The following is a 19,379-nucleotide window of genomic DNA, read 5'->3' on the forward strand; positions in this document are numbered from 1 at the left end:
TCTCTAAACGTGAAACTTAAAGTAGGCTAAAATAAAAAAATATGACCTAAATATTTTTTATATTTTTATATTTGTGCCAAATTAGAAAGAAATTGGAGTGCAACTTTTAGGTAGGTTTACTTGTAAGTATATCTTTAATATATATGTACGCTATATGTTTCTTTTTCGAATACTATGTAGTACTGAAATACATATTATTATGATTGTTATTAAATTAATTAAACCCATAAATATAAATTAAGCCCATATTATTATTTGGAGTTCAAGTTTCAAGTGAAATATTTAAATTTGAATTCAGAATTAGATAAAAGTCGAATTGCGCGCGATTACAGGTATAAATGTCACATGTATCATGATCCAACAAACAAATTGGAATCTAACTCTAAACAAAAATTTGAATATCTCAAATGAGACAGTTTTAACTATTAATGCAGATCTTAGATTCAGTACAGATAGTAATTTTCATTCCTGTGTCTATAATCGTGATAATCTATATACTTCATTATCTTAAGTGTACTTGTTATTTACGTCGCTCGGTATCTTCGGCTTAAAACCGATGCTTAAAGATATAATCAACTGTAGGCCGAGCGAGAACGAAAAACTTATGTAAATTTTCATCTTCGTTCGTCGCGCGCATCCCGCTGTGGCGCATAGTACGTCGCGATAGCACGTGCTCGTAAAACAACACAGGTAAATAATGAAACGCGATAATGAGAAGCGTCATGGTTGCGAAGAAAGTGGTCTCCCAGGTGCGATAACTTCGCGAAGTCACGTCTCGAAAGCTCACGTTCGAAAAACCGCAATTTAAAAAAGCAGGTCGTTCGATCGCCGTCCTCTTCCTCTCTTCTTCGCGAACTCTCTTTCACGCAGCCGCGTGAAAAATCGCGTGCCGATTCGAAAATCCGTCCCGCCTGGAAACCTGTTCGCGCTTCTTCGGTCTGCCTCCACGGGTGCGTGACGCGCACATCCCGAAAAAGTCGGTCTCCTATCTTCGCCGATTAATTTCGCTCGCGCCCTCATTTGTATCTCTCCTCGGCACGCTATCTCTCTATAAATTTTCCGACGTTCCAATCTGCTTTTTTCATTTTTTTCTTCTCTTTTTCTCTTCTCTCTCATTGTCTCTCGTGTCAGGTATTTAGAGGAAGAGCTCTTCCGATTGAGAGGAGGATGGTGGAAATCGATTTCTCCGTCACGATTAAGAGCGAATTGCGCGATTATATTAAAAAAAAATAACGTCAATTTATTACAGCCGCGTGTGCACGAGCACAGTTAGCAACAGTGACGTATATAGCGACTCGCAGAAGCGCCGATTGGTTGCTAATAGCTGCTATCTTATCTTTTTTTTTCTGTGAGTGTCAACATTCGGCGCTTGTCATGTACGATGTGGTGTGCATGTACTGTGTTTTGTGCTCGCGTCGGATACTGCTGCGCGTTACCCGAGACGAAATTCTGATTCTACATTGGCCCTGCAAATTCTGTCGAACTAGAAGAGTCAACGAAGAATGACGAGATGTACAAGTTGTTGGTCTACCTTGAATTATATTGAACTCTCCGTTCTCTCTGTATCAAAGAATTGCGAAGAAGCATTCGTTCAAGAGTTATTTAATATCCGAACATTTTTTAAATTTTAATTATTTTAATTATTTTTTTTAATTGTAGACCTAGAAAATTGCGTGACTCACGATTAAACAGACAACAAACTACAATTTTACTTAATGCCAAGACTAAAAACGAAAGACTCGTGGAGGAGAACCGAAGCTAAGGTTTCCAACGAAAGAATAAGAGAAATAATGGAAGAAGTTAAGAGAAATTACGGTAGTAACGGTAAATTACGGTACGCATTTTCCATAAGCGAGACTCTCAAAGTCTTTAAGAAGATGTCTTTCCACGGGCTGAACTACCGCAAACGCTCGACAATTGCTCGACAATTGCTCGACATTCCACCGTGACAAAAATCATACGATAATTGACAATGAATGTGGTGTTATTATATGTTAATATATTAATTGATAAATATACACTCGCGATTGGTAATTGGCAAAACATGATTATATTCCAGTGAAACTTATATAGATAAGCAGATGTTAAATTATTGAATAAGGATTGATGTATGAGGAAATAGGCAAGAGAATAAATCTCATTTCTTTTTAATTTTTCTCTTTTTTCTCTTTTTTATGCAAGTTTTGATAAGATTTGTAGCTCTCAAAAGAGCTGATATGAAGCTGTGAAAATAAAGATAACAGTTATATGTCCAATAATGCTATTTACTCGCCGAGCGATTTAAATTTACATTTCATACAATAACAAGAAAAATTGGTAAAAATGTAAAAAAACATCAGCAGATGCAAGCAAAGCTACGTTCGTGAACTAAGGAGCATTATTAGACGTAAAAATCGATACTTGCAAGATTTACATTATATTTTAAGCTCGGCATTCATAGTTGCGAATTATTTAAAAAATTTTTGATAGATAATTAATTCTTCCAAGTTTGTATTCGTCGAACTAAATTATTTGGTCGTTTTGATCAAAATGTTTCTTATACGAAATAATATAATAAATACAGGTATAAGTTGACGAATAATCGAAAATTTATGAAGCTATAATTGATTATTAAATGATAACAAACCATGCGAATGCCGACCTAAATTTCGACTCGGGTATTTCTTTATTCTCGGTGCGTTCGTCGAAAGCGTTCGTTAAGAACGAAAACTCCCCGAAATAATTTGGCATACCTTGAAAATATACGATGTATCGCTGCCTACGTCCCGGCGCCTTGTGTCCTTCGTCCTTCTCGATCCAGCATCCTGACTGCTCCATCGTGGCACTAACACTGACACTGACACTCACACTCACATTCACACTAGCGATGTAATCGAAGACGCGCGTGTTAAATAATGCGATGCCGACGAGAAACTAATTAAATGTCTCAAAAACCGACGAAATAGTTTAAGCACACGAGAGGAACAATAGATAACGCACACAGCGACACACGTCCGAGATATGGGTCGCTCGTCGGCCTAGAATTGAATGAAAACTTTCGGAAAAGTCTGCGAGGTACAGAGGTGCGTTTGATCATTTTGAAGGTTGCGAATGTTTTGTGGTTGTATAGAAGAACAATAGATAATACACCGACACACGTAGTCCATGGTATGCACGTCGTTCGCCGACTCGGAACTGAATGAGAACATTCGGAAAAGTCTGACAGAGGTAAGTTTGACCACCTTGAAGGTCGCGAATATCTTGGCTGTGAGACGGGCTCATTGATGAGGCGACAACTGTTGGCAATGGAAGGGGATGTGCAAGTTTACATTTCTTGCTAGTTGTTCTAGTATTTTGCGAATTTTTTTGCGTAACGGTTTTTGCAAGTAGTCAATATTTTGTTTCAAGCAAAATATCATAAGTGTCTAAGAGAAACGATAAGCGTTTAAAGAAACCAACGCGATAAAAATAGACAAAGCGAAACTCTTATTTGTCCAGCACCGTTACGTCAGCGTGTCGAGTAGCGCAAGGAACACAATAATCAAAAAGACGATCAGTTTCTTAATTTTTTTTTTCAAATAACGAGTCCGCAAGAAGAATTTGTATTCACGCCTTACACAGAAATGTAATTGAGAAAAACTGACTTGAGAAAAATATTTATAATGAAAAATGACAAAAGACCCGAGTCGAAATTCGTTTGGATCTGAACTTTCTAAATATTTGCATATTCTCACAGATCAGTATAATACACATGAAAATTGAAATCCTACTTGGCGCCTCTAAATGGAAAATGCCGCCTAGTTCTAACTGAGGATTTTTCGACAGTAGCTTAAATACACTGACAGAAATTATCCGATAAAAAATTAACAAACGAATACTTCCGATCAAATTTCGATCAATTTTTATATCCGATCAGGATATCTGATTAAATTTAATCGGATACTTCCGATCATAATAGCATTTCATCAGATAAACCGATCAAAAAATTATGAATCGATATTTCTCATTAGATGTTTCCTGATCGGATAAAAAATTCATCGGTATTACCCGATAAAAAATTAACAATCGGAAATATCCGTTGTTTTTATCGGATAATTTCTCTCAGTGTAGAATCAAAAGAGGCTGATATAGGCTTCAGAGTGTAAAAATAGATGTTAATAGATGTTAAATAAATAGATGGAATATTGAGGTCGGAAGTAGATTCAAAATTTCGACTTTTCGGAGAAGCATGCATAGAAGTAATTTCGATTAAATCCGTCGCGTTTTTGGAGTGCGACCGCGGAGAAAATCGAGAGTACGCGCGCTCACGGGATCGCGCCGATAAAAATCAGGCTAAATTACTGCGATGTCGGACGGTCGGGATCGTGTCGAATCGCGGCGACGAGTTTATTTTGAGTTCGTCTTAAGCGCGCATATCTTATGTAAAGTAGCCGCATGTGCGTGGACAACAACAACTCGTTCTCTGTCGCAGGTGCGATCGCGAGATAGAATCGCGTCTCGTCGCCGCGCACGGAAGGAAATTTTCAAATTGCGTCACTGCATCGCCTTTCCCGGGCGCTCGCTGTTGCGCCCAAAGGCTTCTCACAGCCGGAGAGAAGAGCTCCTCGATTTGCTAATGAGAGTTTCATTCCTCACGGGGAGTAACCGCGATATGCGCGTCCCGCCGTCGCACCGCGCCGCGGACATCGTCATTCCCGCGTGACATTTTTTTTTGTTACAGCCGTATTGTTTCTACGACGGATGAAGATAATTCCGAGTCTATAAATAGACGCGGCTGGCAGAAGGAGAGCCTAATAAAAGCATGTTCTAGAGACCGTACGCGCTCGAGCGTGAAGCCGGAATAACGCTACGCCGCCGACGATTATTATTAACGCATGGAAGCCTACGATCTCTTAACGATCTCGAACGATATTCTCGCGGAATATCCATGATTTTTGTTTTAATTTCACGAGTGCGATAAATCCGGCACTTTCAATCGGCGCGTTCACCGTACTGCATTTCATGTGATTCAAATACGTCGACTAAACGAACAAACGCTATTTAATCTGTGATTAAATGGCGAGAAGTAGAAAAGAATACTTAATGATCACATTAATTAATGATCCTTAAGATATTGTGAGTTATCTAGTAAACACAATTGATATAATGCAGACTTTCTATTCTTGCAACTTTATCGGGTTTCGTACGTTGAGAGAAAAATATTTAAGAAATAAGAGATATTTATTCGGTGCGTACTGATAACGTATTTATTTATACTAATATAAAATTTTCAAGTAACAAATGTGCATTTTTCTAAAACCTTAGCTTTTCATGAAAGCAATTGTCTATTCTGTTTAAATATAAAGGGAATTTAGACTTAAGTCAGTATATTATTGGTATATATCACTGAATACTTTCTTATTTTTTAGATATTTTTTGTCTCATAGCGTACGTGTGCAAGTTTCCAAAGTTGCCTAGTTTGAATATAAGGTCAGAGTCTCGTCGACCGAAATAGCGGAAATCAAGTATAAGGAGATTCCGAGACTTGTTGCACACAAGATAAAATTCTCAAAAATTCTTTTCGCGAAGAAACTCGAGCTCGCTGTAATTTCATTTGACGTGCTTGTTACACGAGGCGGTTCTCTCGCGAGATTTTGAATTTCCATCCGGATTTTAATGACGACCGACGCATTGTGCAAGAGACTTAATGAGCGCGTGTCATCGGTGTAACTCGCGGTCCCGAGCGTGTGCGACGAATTTTGCAACATTGCTAACGACGACGCTCGGCGACGTCGTTCTCAGGGGGCAGATATGCCATTTGAAAATTACGGCGCCGCTTGCAACCTGTACAAACAAACGGCTATTACGCACCGTTATACGATAATCGTGCTTGACGTCAAATATTAAATGATTTCGCTGCGTGAATCGGGCTGTTTAAATTGTTCGGCTTGATTGAATGATGGCCACCGCTCTAAGTTGGCCGACAACCACTTCAATGTAAATAAGACGGCACCCCATTCTGTATATAAGAATCGCCTCGTTATACAAGGTGTCCAAGGCGTCACGGATTCTCGTGAGGTCGGCAGACTTCAGCGAGTTGTCATTGACGCCATCTTAGATATCGCTCGATGAAAAGAATAATTATCATTTTCTCGCATGAATTATTCAGCCGGTATCGATCGCGATTCGTTCTCTTTGAAGTAGGAAGGATTATCAGAGCTACTCGACCGAAGTTTTTGCTATATTGTTCAATAACAGGTAAATCTCTTACATAATTAACACGTCATCGAGCCCGCAGCGGTTTTTCGATCGAAATATCGATTCCGATTGCCGTTCATTCGAGTTTATCGCGAGTACCTGCGAGTGTTATAATTCGTGCAATAAATTCGGTAGTCACAGAGCTTCGTATATTTGCACGGTACATTCGCACGTAGGCGAAGACGGGACGGACCGTCGCCACCTTTGTCGTCACGCGTTCTCGCGGCGTAACGAAACGCGCAAACCAAAGTGAGGAGAGACATCTTTAAGCATTTTCTATCATCAATGTGTTTTAAGTTTTAAATGTTTCTATCGAATTGTGAATTTATTCCGTTGCTTTAATGTAGAGCCTTTCATTCCTGCTAGGAATTTTCTAATTTGCGCGGTGATCGATTCAGCATGCCCGAAGATACGACACATCATGTCACGCTGCGTTTGCACAAATAAATCAATTTCAACCGCGGATTATACCGTTTGGGGCATATGAGAGACAGAGAGAGAGACAGAGAGAGAGAGAGAGAGAGAGAGAGAGAGAGAGAGAGAGATGGGCGAAGTTAGAGCAAACGCAATGTTAATGAAGCATGAATGATAAAAATATGCGTAACTAAATGCAAGGATTCAAGCAAAAGAGAGAATTTGCTTGTCACGTCACTTTTCACCGGCGAATTCCACGAAATGCACTGCGTGAAAAAATCAATGCGTTCACCGTTAACACGATATTTCCATCACGCCTGTCTCTTGTATATTTTAACGTGCAGAAAATCGTCATGAAATCGGGCTATCAAAGCGCGATCGGATTTCGAGGCGCGACGTGTGGAATCAGCGCTCCTGGAAGACGATGGCTCGATATACGTGCGTGCAAGCGACGCGAAATCTCCTCTGCACGACGGAGCGCTCGCGTGTGAGTATCGCAGAAAAATGTTATTCAGGCGAATAATCTGAAGTCACTGCTTGTTTGTCTTTCTTCTTTCTCTCTCTCTCTCTCCTTTTTTCTGCTACGATCGGCGTCCTTCGCGCGATTCATCGGATGCGTCGACTCCCGTCTCGACTTTGCTCCCTTTTTCAAATGTCGATCGACAGTCGGTAGCGCATGCAAGATAAAAGGAGAATATGCATGCGCATAATACACGCGCAATCGCCCGCGCCAGTCGCATTTAATTAATTTACTCAGTAATAATAATTTAATGGATCTTTGTGCATTATCGTCGCCGCTCTCTATCACGCGCCGCTCGCGTGTGTCGGATTACGTTTGCAGCCGTTGCACTTGCATGCGACGGCTGCATAAATTTAATTGCGCGTTATAGCGCGCACACTGCGATGGGATTCCAGAAGAAACGACGGCGTGTTTTCCCGGTCGGACGCGAAACTTGCAAAATTAATTGTTCGACGGCGGATCAATCGATATCAACAGGAAAGGAAGAAAGATAACGAACTTTGTTTGTCTAATTAAGTTTTTGCCATTCTTGCCATTATCCTGAAAGATTGGTTTTCATGCACTTCTGATGTTTGCCTAAATATTTATCTTTTTTTACGAATTTTTTTCTTTCTCCCCGGCTGCGCTCTTTGACGAAGTCATTCTTTTCCTGGCATTTTTTATATGTGCGCGATTGCACGGCAACTCGATGTGTGTGTGTGTTGTCACAATGATGCTCCGAGAAGCGAAACGATAAAGTAGCAATATATCGTTAATTTTCCCCGATGGAATATCTGGCGAGTTAAAGAAACCCGTGAAACTCTCTCAACGCAGTAACGTGATGTTAAAGGCATTTTTATTCTTCGATATTTATATTGACGTACACTCCTCCTTAGTGGGAAAAGAAGAAGTGCGTCGCGTAAGTACATATTCTCCTCTTAAATTATACGTTTGCGCTTATTCGGCGAAGCGTTCCTGAAAAATCTATAAGAATATTATTAATAATACTTTTCTTTTTCCATCGTCACGTTCGACTCGCGCGCGAGTCCACGCGCGACGTTTGCGGAAGACTCAGCCCTTCCGCACGTGGGAAAATAACATTCGACACAACGCATGAAAATGCAAAAGACAATTGAACGCGACGCTTAAAGTAACATTGACTAGACGCTTACTTAGCATAAGAAGCACGAGCCTTTTACGTTTGTCTATGCTAATGTAAAGAATATGCTATTTTTACGTGCTGACGCGTTCCTGCATGAGGATGAAGAGGGGGCGAGGGCAGGGGAGGAGAAAGAGAGAGAGAGAAAGAGAGAGAGAGAGAGAGAGAGAGAGAGAGAGAGAGAGAGAGAGATGGGAAATTAGCTATAAACGATACGCTGATACACGTGTATATGTAAAGTATGTCGTTTGTACCTTATAGTGCGCTTTGGTACGTTGCGTTACTGCGAGCGAGAGATCTCTCGCCGTTAGAAACCGCTCGACGGCAATCTAACGCGCGGCTATGACGTTCGATCGATGTACGAATTCGCGAATGTCGTTAGCAGGACATACGAGTTGTCCCGACTTGTTGTCCCTACAAAGATACTAGGCGCTAGGCGTGCGAATGCATCTTCGCGGTTTCTACAATTCGGCGTTTGCAAACGCGCTGCTCAACGCAGCTACGCAACAACGAGGATTCGTTCGTCATCGTGTGAATGCACGTAGCCCTCGATCGATTGCATCGATCGAGGGCTCTTACTTGACCACTCATTCAATTATCCAGGCGACCACTCGGATAATAGATCAACGGCGTCATCACGTCCCATCCGTCGATCTCCTCGTTAGACTGCGCCGCTCTCTTTTGGGAATTCAACACCATCGTGCTGTGCCTGGGACTGCTCGGCGCGGATCTGCAGGTGATCTGAAGTAAGCCGGGTGTGCCGAACCGCAGGCTCTTAGTGCCGGTTCGCGGCAGACACGGCTCGTTGCTGAATATCAAGTTCGTGCGCAGCAACGGCGCGTTCTTGATGTCTGCAGGTAGCTCGTGCTGCAGCAGTTCCGGCTGTGCCTCTTGATCGCAGCAGAGCTTCTCGACGCAAGGACAAGAGTTGCTGGAGGACCTCCAGCTCTCCATGCAGGAGGATCGTATCGCGCACGAGATCTTGGTCTTGCAAGGACTGTTATCCACTATTGACTCCAGCTGGCTATTCACCCTGGAGCTCTTCTGATCGAGCTGGTCCGAGCTGGCGAATCGCAGCCGCTTCGGAGACTCGCTGGAGCATCGCATGAAAGTCGATCTGACGAGGGATTTGTTCTTCAAGGAGCTACGCGGCACCAACGGATCGGTCACGCTGTTTTTCTTGCTGCGTTTGTTCGCTCTTTCCTTGCTACGCTGGCTGCGTAGAATCGGATCCTCACCGATCAACCAGTACGTCAAACGATCGCCTTTACCCTTCATGGAAACCACGCCGCGCTCGACGAGGGTGAACCCTCCCAACTCGTCCAGCAACTGCTTCGTCTCGCTGCTGCAGTGAATTTTCAACGCTGCGGATCGTGAGAAATAGAACATTTTTGTATCGAAAACTTCGATGTGAAATATAAATTGCGAATGATATATTATTGCTGTGTCTCAATATTACACTCATTAAACTATCAATAATATAACATCGATATCATAATTCCCTACTGAATGATATAAATGTACAATATAACGCGAGTGTCATGCAACACACACATTGATTGATGTTTATATTGGAATGGTGATACATTTAGATTCATTCGTGCAAACTATAAATCCCGGTTTCAATTTGCTCGCCACAATAACGTTGGTAATATCAATATGCTATTAATCTTTTTCAATATTCATCTATATATTAAATAAAAAAGCACTCACGTAATCCCGTGGATTCCATGCGACTGGCAGTATTCACTGTGTCACCGAAAAGGCAATAACGCGGCATTTTTAGCCCGACAACGCCAGCGCACACCGGACCTGACCAAAGATCATTATTAATTCGCGATATCACGGAATATGTACGCTGAGAAAAAATATTTAAAAATTAACGAATATTTATTAGGTGGGTACCATCAACATATTTACTTAAAACAAAATTCTCTTCATTAAACAGAGTATTGTTTATTTAATCCGAGTAAACAATGCTCGGTTTAAATGAAAAGAATTTTTATTTAAGTAAATATGTTAATGGTATTCACTTAATAAATATTTGTAAATTTTTAGATATTTCTTCTCAGTGTAAGATTTGTTTTTGCTTGACTCTCTGTCTTATTTTTCCCTGATTTCTCTCTTTTTCTTTTTCAAAACGTACCGGAATGCATTCCTATTCGCAGTTGCAGTTTGTCGTGCGGTTGGTGACGGATAGCGAACTGTTTGATCGCATCTAAAAGGCACAATGACATACTCGCTATTTCGCCAGCATGCTGAATACCGTTTCTTATCGGCAATCCGCTCACCTGTGGGAAAATCAAACGCAATTGATTGATAAAAACTAATCATAAAACGATAAAATTATTCCATGATTTTTTAATCGACGTCTCGCAATTAATCTGCATGCGTCACGATAGTGTTTCTACGAGTGGTTTTAATTTCATGACACTCACCACCATGTAAGCGTCTCCGATGGTTTCGACTTTGTAGACATCGTAATTTTGTATCGTCGAGTCGAAGCACGTGTACAGATCGTTTAGGAAGTCCACCACCTGGGAGAGGAAATTTTCATAAGTTTCATTACGTGATCGATGATAAACGAAATAATTCATAATAAATAAGTAGATTGAGTTCGACTTGAACTCATACTTTATTGTTGTATTATTACTTATAAATCATTAAATGAAGCGCGACGACTTTTTAGGCAAAGTAATTTTCATGTAAAATACCGCATTTATACCTGCAACGGTGTGCTCTCGGCAGACATGGACGTGAAACCGACAATATCACTAAAATAGATAGTAACGCAATCGAAGCTTTCGGCCTCCACTTTGTGTCCCTTTTTTAATTGCTCCGCCACGTAACGCGGCAACATTTCATACAACAATGCGTCTGAAAAGAAAGAGAGGGAGAGAGAAAGAGAGAAGGGAATTGAAGTTTTATCCACGATAATAATAAAATATTGATTTCTTAATCAAGATGACTGACCTGTTTTCTTCTTCTCTTCAGTCAGCTGATCCGTGCGCTCATCGACGAGTGCTTCGAGATTATTCGCGTATTGTTCCATTAACGACATCATATTGTCGAAGATGTTCGCTTTCCTGCACGAAGGAAGCACGTTTATTTCCGTGCGTATACGATTGATATTAATGAACAAAGCAATATTATCCGATAAAGGAAAACTCACATGCCTTTCCGCAACGGCCTCAACTTATTTCGTATCACTTTGAAGTCCGGACGATAATCCGGATTTTCCGCCCAGCACTCCAGCAAGCAGTCGCGGACAAAATCAAAGGTGTTTTCTAGTTGCTCCAAAGGTGGTCTGCAATTATTTCATGAAAGAACTGTTAAACGACACACGAGCCTCTCGAAATAAACATCCATTTTATCCGAACAATGTTTAATCATCTACCTGAACGGCGGTGCTTCAGGATCTCTCGCGATTACTTTCTTCAGTATCTCGGCCGCCGACAACTGCGTAATGCCAAAGGGTCCGTGCCGCCCTTGAAGCTCGTACAACACTATAGCGAACGAGTAGACGTCTCCCTTTTGAAAGTCACGAGCACTCGGCTCACCGAGACCAGTGGAGCGCAACAACTCGGGCGCTTTGTACAGCAATCCTGGAAGTTGCATGACTGTGTTAATTAATGCCATAATGTGGCGTTTACGAGTTATTACAGTAGATAACTATAAGTTAGCGTCGGTCTATGTCTCTTGCGACTCAGATTATATGAGAAAATTGTAATTTTCTCGGATTACATAGACAATTTCATTAAAAAAATGTGTCATTCTGCGGACACAGAATCAGACAATTATCTGAAAAGTATAGAAAAAAAGTAGTACATAATGGCAAATATTTTTATTGAACGTGACGTGTATCGTTTCGTTAATAAAAAAATTTGATTTAATAAAATTGATTTTGATATTAATAAAAAAATTTGATTGAAAGTCTAAACTTTGGCACACAAGCCTTAAATCTTCTTTTTCTCACAAGTTAACAGACGCGCAGAGTGCGCTGTATATGCAAATAGCGAATGAGATTAGAAAATTACGACCGGCATAAAACAGTCGAAGACCATGAAGACTTTTGGAATATGGAAGTATAGGGGGGTTCATGCGAGGATCACCATCTTCCATCGTGCTCACCGTGATATTTTTTTATGACGTCGCAGGGATCGCATTCTGCGTCACGTTTGAATTCGTGGAGACCGAAATCTGCCAGCTTTACGACCCAACGCGAATCCACCAGGCAGTTCGATGTGCTCAGCGATCCGTGGTACTTTATGACCGACTCGTGCAGATAGATCATGCCCTAAAAGACAGCGTTCAATTTACCTCTCGGAAGTGACGGTCATTAATGTCCCGATGCGCGAGAACGCGCATAAAGACGAGCCGCCGGCCGGAATTTACAATGCAAGACGCTTATTTACGCATCATCAGTGAGACCTGTGTTTATATACACGTTACTTGAGATTTGTCTCGTGTGAGGTGCTTCAGTTGAGTTCCTCAAATTGAGCCCTCGGCTGAGAGCGGTCTTGAGACATGTCATGAGACGTGAAGTGCAATCAATGGATCTTGAGAGTCGACTTGTGATAGGAGCATCACTTTGTAATTAAATCAACGCAACGATTTTGTACCGTTAAATATCTTCCACGACATGCAATAGAGAGTGTGAATGCAAGTGGTAGCGGAGAAGCACGTAGCGTGGAACTTTCAAAGTTTTCGATTGGAAGGAAGACACGAGGTTCGAAATTAAAACTGAAAGTCGTCGAAATGGAAAAAGAAGGGAACTTGTCTGAATACCGGCGATTGTGTGGAACCGTGAAAGTTCCGCACAACGAGCTCTCACTCGTAGGACAAAAGTTTCACGAACGGGGGAAGTGTGAACAAGTTTGGAAAATTGTCCTTCTCACATTACGGACATTTTATCTGGCGGTTCGGCGCTGCGCGCCGTTGAAATTTAATATAACTTTTTTTAGCGAAAAAATATCGTCCGTCGAATGAGGTTTGGAGACAAGAAGGCGCTTTAATGCCGGGACAAAATTGGAGGAAACTCACTCTAATGATGTCGCCGACGAGGGACGCCATAAACATATTATCGAGTTTTATGTCTTCGTTCTCCAGTATGTCCTGAAATGAAAAAAGAAGACGCTTTGAGCGTTTCGCGGATATTTCGAAATTGCGGATATTAACGGGCATTAATATCGATCAGCACACGCAATGTGCACTAAAATAATAATCTTACATAAATTACGTAAAAATTACAGACCTTGAGACTGCCACGAGCGCAGTACTCGACGACGATGCATATATTGGGTGGATCGGTGCACGCGCCGATAAAAGAAATCAGATTGTCATGCCGCAAATCGCGCATCTGAAAGTACATAATGCTGTCGTAACGAGCGCGGATGTTTCAATATGATTGCTCAACGATAGTCAGCGCGCGATAATTGAACTGAAACCATCGATTGCACGTTACCATTTTCAGCTCCTTCTTCATCTCCCGCGTGATCTCGATCGATTTCTTCCTCACTTTCTTCACCGCGAATATCCGTCCTTTGTACACGCCAATTTGCGTGTAAATCATGGAGTAACGGAAATCCGCGTCGGGATTCGAGCTCAACGAGACTTGACTAGTTCGCACTATAGGTTGCGTTGTTGGCGGCTTCATCAACGAGAACAGATCGATATATTTAACATTATTTTTACGATTAATTTCACTTTAATTTAGGATTACTAATCGCGATTTGCATTTTTCGTTGCACAATTAGAAAGAACGATAAATGTTATTTATTTTGTACAGCTCATGTTGTGATGGGGAGAGTTGCCGAATCGTATCGATCTCCAAAATCGCACCTCATCAATTAATTTTTTCAGAAGTTTGTTGCACACACAAAATAAAATTTAGTCTAGAAATTCCTTTTTTCGTATCCGAGAAAAATTACTTTTAATTAACGCATAAATTAAAAGATATAAGGAGGATACAAAAGGGCCAAAATGCTGATGCTGTGTGCTAGAATTTAATCACAAAAATCAATATCATTTTCGACTTAGCTGAACAAAGAAATGTTAAAATTGAGATAATAGCCAACATAATTTTACACTCAGTTGCATTGATGCTATATCATACACTAGATCGATAATCACTAGAAAATTCCAACCAGCCGTGTCCCTTTCTAACTGATCGTTTCTCACGACTGTTGATTCATTAGGCAAGCGGGAATGTATCAAAACAGAAGTGACATTTTGACAGCTTGACGTTTCTTACATACGTGTTTTTATCAGAAGATTATCCACTCACGTGTAACGCGCAATCAGTAGAAGAGGAGTAAGAATATTAAAGGTAAATAAGAAATATTTTTAAATATTTTTTTTACATAAAATATTTGTTCGTAATATATTAAAGTAGAATATTTATTAAAATTCTAAAGCGCTTATCAAATAACGAATCGTTTGAGAAAAAATAGCATGAAAATATTAAATATTTCTCATTTTGCTCATTTACTTTTGGTATCGTTCATATTCGATAATAATAAAGAAACTGATGAAGTATAATTTTTTATTCTATTTCCTAATTTCCGCGACGTGATTATTTCACAAGAGGTCAACGACGCGGAAGCAGCAAGCGAGCTAAATGTCTCGCAAGCGCGAACGATTTCAGTTCGACCAATTGCTCGGGGAGAGATGATGGAAGCAAGCACGCCGGGGAAACGTCGGGCACGAGAAGAGAATTTCCACGGGAATACGAGCAGCAACGTCGGAGCGGGCAGTTACCTTGGAATTGCATTTGGCGGGCGCCTCGTTGGCTCCCGCCACTTCGTCCTTCTTCTGCTCCTTGATCTGGATGTCCTTGAAGTTTACCTTCCATAGCAAGGAATCCAATTCTTGCTCGTACTTCCAGTTTCTGTAGAGGATCAGTACGACCGCCGCGATAATGAACGCCAATCCGCCGACGATGCCTCCCACAATCTCGCCGGTATAAGCTACAACGGAAATCCAAGCACATATTCTGGCGATAGCGCGCGTTTACTTTGCGACAGAAATATATTAATCCTCCCGAGGAGAATCGCCCAAGTGAGTCACGTGGATGCGAAGAAATGCTGGCGAGAGAATGATAGAATGATTAAACCTTACTTACATTTACATTTTTCATCGTGATATCCGCAATAAGGTTCCGCGACGGGCGGTCCGTCCCCAACCCACGATATTTGCTTGGTCAATCGAAGCTTCTGCAAGTCATTAAACATTTAATTAGATTGGAAGCTAACTCGATAGCGGATTAGAGTTATCACTGTTATTTCGTTTTGACGAAAACCGATAATATTGCTGTGTATCCTTGCACAAAAAAACATTTGGTTGGATCGATCAAGTTTTTAATATAAACAAAATATGAATGAATCAAAAAATTCTGGCTGAAGTTACTAGAATTCTGTTCAACCACAAATCTTGTTAATTCGAATAAAATTCTGGTAGCCAGAAATTTGGTTAATTAAAAAAAATAAACTTTTTCCCATTTAATAATCATTAATTAAAAGTAATAAAACGTTCTAACGGTTCTAAAATTGGATAAATTAAAAGATATAAAAAGGACAGCAGAGCCAAAATGCTGATGTTGTGCGTTAGAATTTAATCACAAAAATCAATTAGAAAGTGAAACGTTTCGACCGTAATATGCGGTCCTCTTCAGTCAACGCAAAAGAATGTACGCCGAGAAGTTATATAATATATATCAGTGTGTACACTCAGTTGCATTGATGCTATACCATTCACCAGATCGATAGTCACTAGAAAGTTTCGACCAGTCGTGTCCGTTTCTAGCTGATCGTTTTTCATGATTGTTGATTCGCCCGGCAAGGAATGTGTCAAAATAGAAGTTATTTTGATAGCTTTTCGTGTTAATACTTTATTTTAATATTTTCATGCTATTTTTTCTCAAACGATTCGTTATTTGATAAGCGCTTCAGAATTTTAATAAACATTCTACTTTAATATATTAGGAAAAAATATTTTATGTAAAAAAAATATTTAAAAATATTTCTTATTTACTTTTAACACTCTTACTCCTCTTCTACTGATTGCGCGTTACACGTGAGTGGATAACCTTCTGATAAAAACACGTATGTAAGAAACGTCAAGCTGTCAAAATGTCACTTCTGTTTTGATACATTCCCGCTTGCCTAATGAATCAACAGTCATGAGAAACGATCAGTTAGAAAGGGACACGGCTGGTTGGAATTTTCTAGTGATTATCGATCTAGTGTATAGTATAGCATCAGCGCAACTGAGTGTACAATTATGTTGGCTGTTATCTCAATTTTAACATCTCTTTATTCGCCAACTAAGTCGAAAATGATATTGATTTTTGTGATTAAATTCTAGCATACAGCATCAGCATTTTGGCCCTTTTGTATCCTCTTTATATCTTTTAATTTATCCGTTAATTAAAAGTAATTTTTCTCAGATACGAAAAAACGTTGTGCCGAAGAAAGTGGCTCGTTTACCGGCAAATTCGTGCCTTGCTCTTTGCCGACGAAGTACGCTATTGGATACAGTCCGTAGCCTCGCGTAGGTCTTTCATCCAACGCAATCAGAGTGTAATTGCCCTCGGCATCTCCATTCTCATCCATGTACACCATGTATCTGCAAATTCCGTTAAACTTGACGTAAGCTGATTGCATAGACATTCGCGTGTAGCGAGGTAGTTGTAACGCGAGGACGTTTAATTGTCATTAGGAGAATTCCGCGTCTGTAATAGTTAGCATGACTTTGCTAATTTCAAGATATCCGCAAGAAATTAACAATGATATTCCTTGTCGAGCACAATATTTCCCGATCCTATCCTGCAAAAGATTTTGTCGATAATAAAAGAATAGGCTCACAGTGAAATTCGACGTAAAATGGCATCAATCAATATTGTTTCCGCAGCAATACACGTATCGTCGATTCTTTTTAGATTACTTCGATCGCTCTTTTTTCTCCCTTGAACTCGAGTTTATGATTATTGAGAGCGATTGCGAATCCCGCTATCAAGCTGCCTTTCTCTCTCTCTCTTTCTAGCGCAGGTATGACCAAGTTTATCGACCAATTTATATCGAGGAGGTACATCAGAGCGCCGTATATTTCACAAGAAATAAAAGGCGAGCCGAATTTCCTCCTATGCTTGGTAATTATTGATTTCGTCCAAAAGAGTCGTCGTATAACACGTTATTGGCACGTGGTAATTTTCCCGCGGACTTAACGCGCGAAATGAAGTATGAACGAACCCGAAAACCCAGTTTCGTGAGGCATCCCGGTAACGAAGTCGTACACAACGTCTGAGGCTGATCCGACGAAGCGATTGAAACGTCTCTCGGATCCCGTTCGGGTCTTTCTCTCTTTCTCCCTCTTCCGCGCTGTCTCGTCGTCATAAAGCGCGTAACGATCATTTTTAATTGCCGAACGAACTCTTTTTTTCGCCGCCGCCGCCGCCGGCGCGCGTTCTCGCGGAGGACGCGAATAATTTTCTGCCTTAATCACCGCGCCGCAAATCTTAGCGCGGCGATGCCGGATGATAAATCGCTTAGCTTCCGACTTCGACGACCTCGTTACGGCATGCAAACGGTTAATTACTTCGCCGAAAATATACCGAGGGGCACGCGTACGCCTCGGTCGGGCCTTTTCAGCAAGAAATTGCCGGGTGACGTTGAGGCATCTGATTTGCATGTCGTAAAACGTTACGACGCGCGCCGCGTGATCTCGCTCGCGCCGTCTTATTCCGTGCTCTTTCTGCCTCCCGTGCTCCGCACGTTTACGTATGTACGTACCCCATCGCACTCTGATAATGGGCCCCGTGCAGCGTCGACATCATCTCCCGTCCGTTCCGTGGGTCCCGATTTTCTTTCAGAGCGCGCAGCAGCAATCTTTCGTAAAGGTGCACCGCGTCGTACAGGTACGCCGTCTCCGGCACGATCTGCCTTATAACACAAATAACGATCACTCTCGAAATCGGGGGTGAAGCGACTGAAGCCGGGCGATTCGTCCGGGAGATACCGCGGGCCGAATTACGTGGATTGACGAGTCGTCGCGGCCGTGGACGATAATGACAGGGTGAAACGAGTGTGATAATTTCGGAGGATTCGCCCGCGCGAGTGTGCACGCATCGAGCAGGTTGTTATTTATAATGCATTCCGAAGCGTAATATGGTAATACGCGGAGCCGCACGTAATCGCGAGCTTCAATTTGCCCGTGATGCGCGGCCACGCGATTAGCGTACAATGTTTCAATGCGGCTTGCGTTGATCGCCCGTTAACGAGCCGCTGCACTGCAAAAATATAACGTTTCTCGTTTTATGTGATATTTTAGACTTAATATGATATCATTAATGTGATATGGTGCGGTATGATTTATGATCTGATCATGATACGAGGGACAATTTTTTAATATTTTGTTTCATGATATAATATTTTACAACAGAAAAATAAACGATAATCAGAAAATATAGCGAGACATGTAATTGATCAAATTGAGTGATTTGTTTACTTAAATGATAAGTGACACAATTAAAATAAAATTCACACGTACGATCCGGGAAGTAATAGCACGGTGGGCGTTTTGTATCTTTCACCGATCCATCCTTTGATACATATGAGAAAGTTCAAAGATCATAAAAAAGTACGCTAAAGAATCAGCCGGAACGTAAGGATGGTGAATTGATATAGGAGCTTAAATTTACGTGGAAGAGTGTAATTTCGTAATACCGTGATCTCTAGTAGTCACCTGAACTATTCCTTTCATTTTTCCCACGGGATTCGCAAAATTGAACGGCGGCTTCTGCCTGTGATCGTTGACTTTCTGAGCAAACTTCATTATGTCAATCGGGGCCGATGCAACGATACTGAAATAGTTACGATACGCTTTTATCGACAGATTCATTTCCATTCGATTCCACTGCCAGTGTCCACGAAGGTAGTGCTCCGGTTGCTGCTCATCGTATTGCTTGATGTCGACACCGACAACCCAATATTCGCCTGCGGCATCAAATCGCTGAGTGTTTTCTTTCGCCGTGCAACAAAAACGGCACGGCGAGAAACAGTCGAGAATTTACGAGACTACACGAGGAATGATGAC

General features: G+C 41.2%; 1 protein-coding gene across 5 annotated transcripts in view; it reads right to left on the reverse strand.

The window, feature by feature from the left end:
- Positions 1 to 7,968: 7,968 nt before the first annotated feature.
- Positions 7,969 to 19,379, reverse strand: part of LOC116845990 (guanylate cyclase 32E) — a 143,242-nt gene continuing 131,831 nt past the window's right edge. For 3 of the 5 annotated variants that reach the window (XM_032819286.1, XM_032819288.1, XM_032819289.1), the window contains exons 7-23: positions 19,029 to 19,279; positions 18,077 to 18,222; positions 16,775 to 16,913; positions 15,412 to 15,502; positions 15,048 to 15,256; positions 13,753 to 13,938; positions 13,543 to 13,647; positions 13,332 to 13,403; positions 12,420 to 12,585; positions 11,686 to 11,893; positions 11,461 to 11,595; positions 11,262 to 11,374; positions 11,014 to 11,165; positions 10,727 to 10,825; positions 10,435 to 10,579; positions 10,002 to 10,100; positions 8,880 to 9,652 (exon numbers count right to left, since the gene is read on the reverse strand). In XM_032819286.1, coding sequence (XP_032675177.1) covers positions 8,880 to 9,652; positions 10,002 to 10,100; positions 10,435 to 10,579; positions 10,727 to 10,825; positions 11,014 to 11,165; positions 11,262 to 11,374; positions 11,461 to 11,595; positions 11,686 to 11,893; positions 12,420 to 12,585; positions 13,332 to 13,403; positions 13,543 to 13,647; positions 13,753 to 13,938; positions 15,048 to 15,256; positions 15,412 to 15,502; positions 16,775 to 16,913; positions 18,077 to 18,222; positions 19,029 to 19,279 — 3,089 coding nt within the window. Of the gene's footprint in view, positions 9,653 to 10,001; positions 10,101 to 10,434; positions 10,580 to 10,726; positions 10,826 to 11,013; positions 11,166 to 11,261; positions 11,375 to 11,460; positions 11,596 to 11,685; positions 11,894 to 12,419; positions 12,586 to 13,331; positions 13,404 to 13,542; positions 13,648 to 13,752; positions 13,939 to 15,047; positions 15,257 to 15,411; positions 15,503 to 16,774; positions 16,914 to 18,076; positions 18,223 to 19,028; positions 19,280 to 19,379 lie in introns of all 5 variants that reach the window. The other 2 variants (XM_032819290.1, XM_032819285.1) reach the window with 1 other exon arrangement.

This window comes from Odontomachus brunneus, unplaced genomic scaffold, assembly GCF_010583005.1.
Source record: "Odontomachus brunneus isolate Ranch 3 - 2012 unplaced genomic scaffold, Obru_v1 Obru_scaffold_059, whole genome shotgun sequence".
NCBI lineage: Eukaryota > Metazoa > Arthropoda > Insecta > Hymenoptera > Formicidae > Odontomachus > Odontomachus brunneus.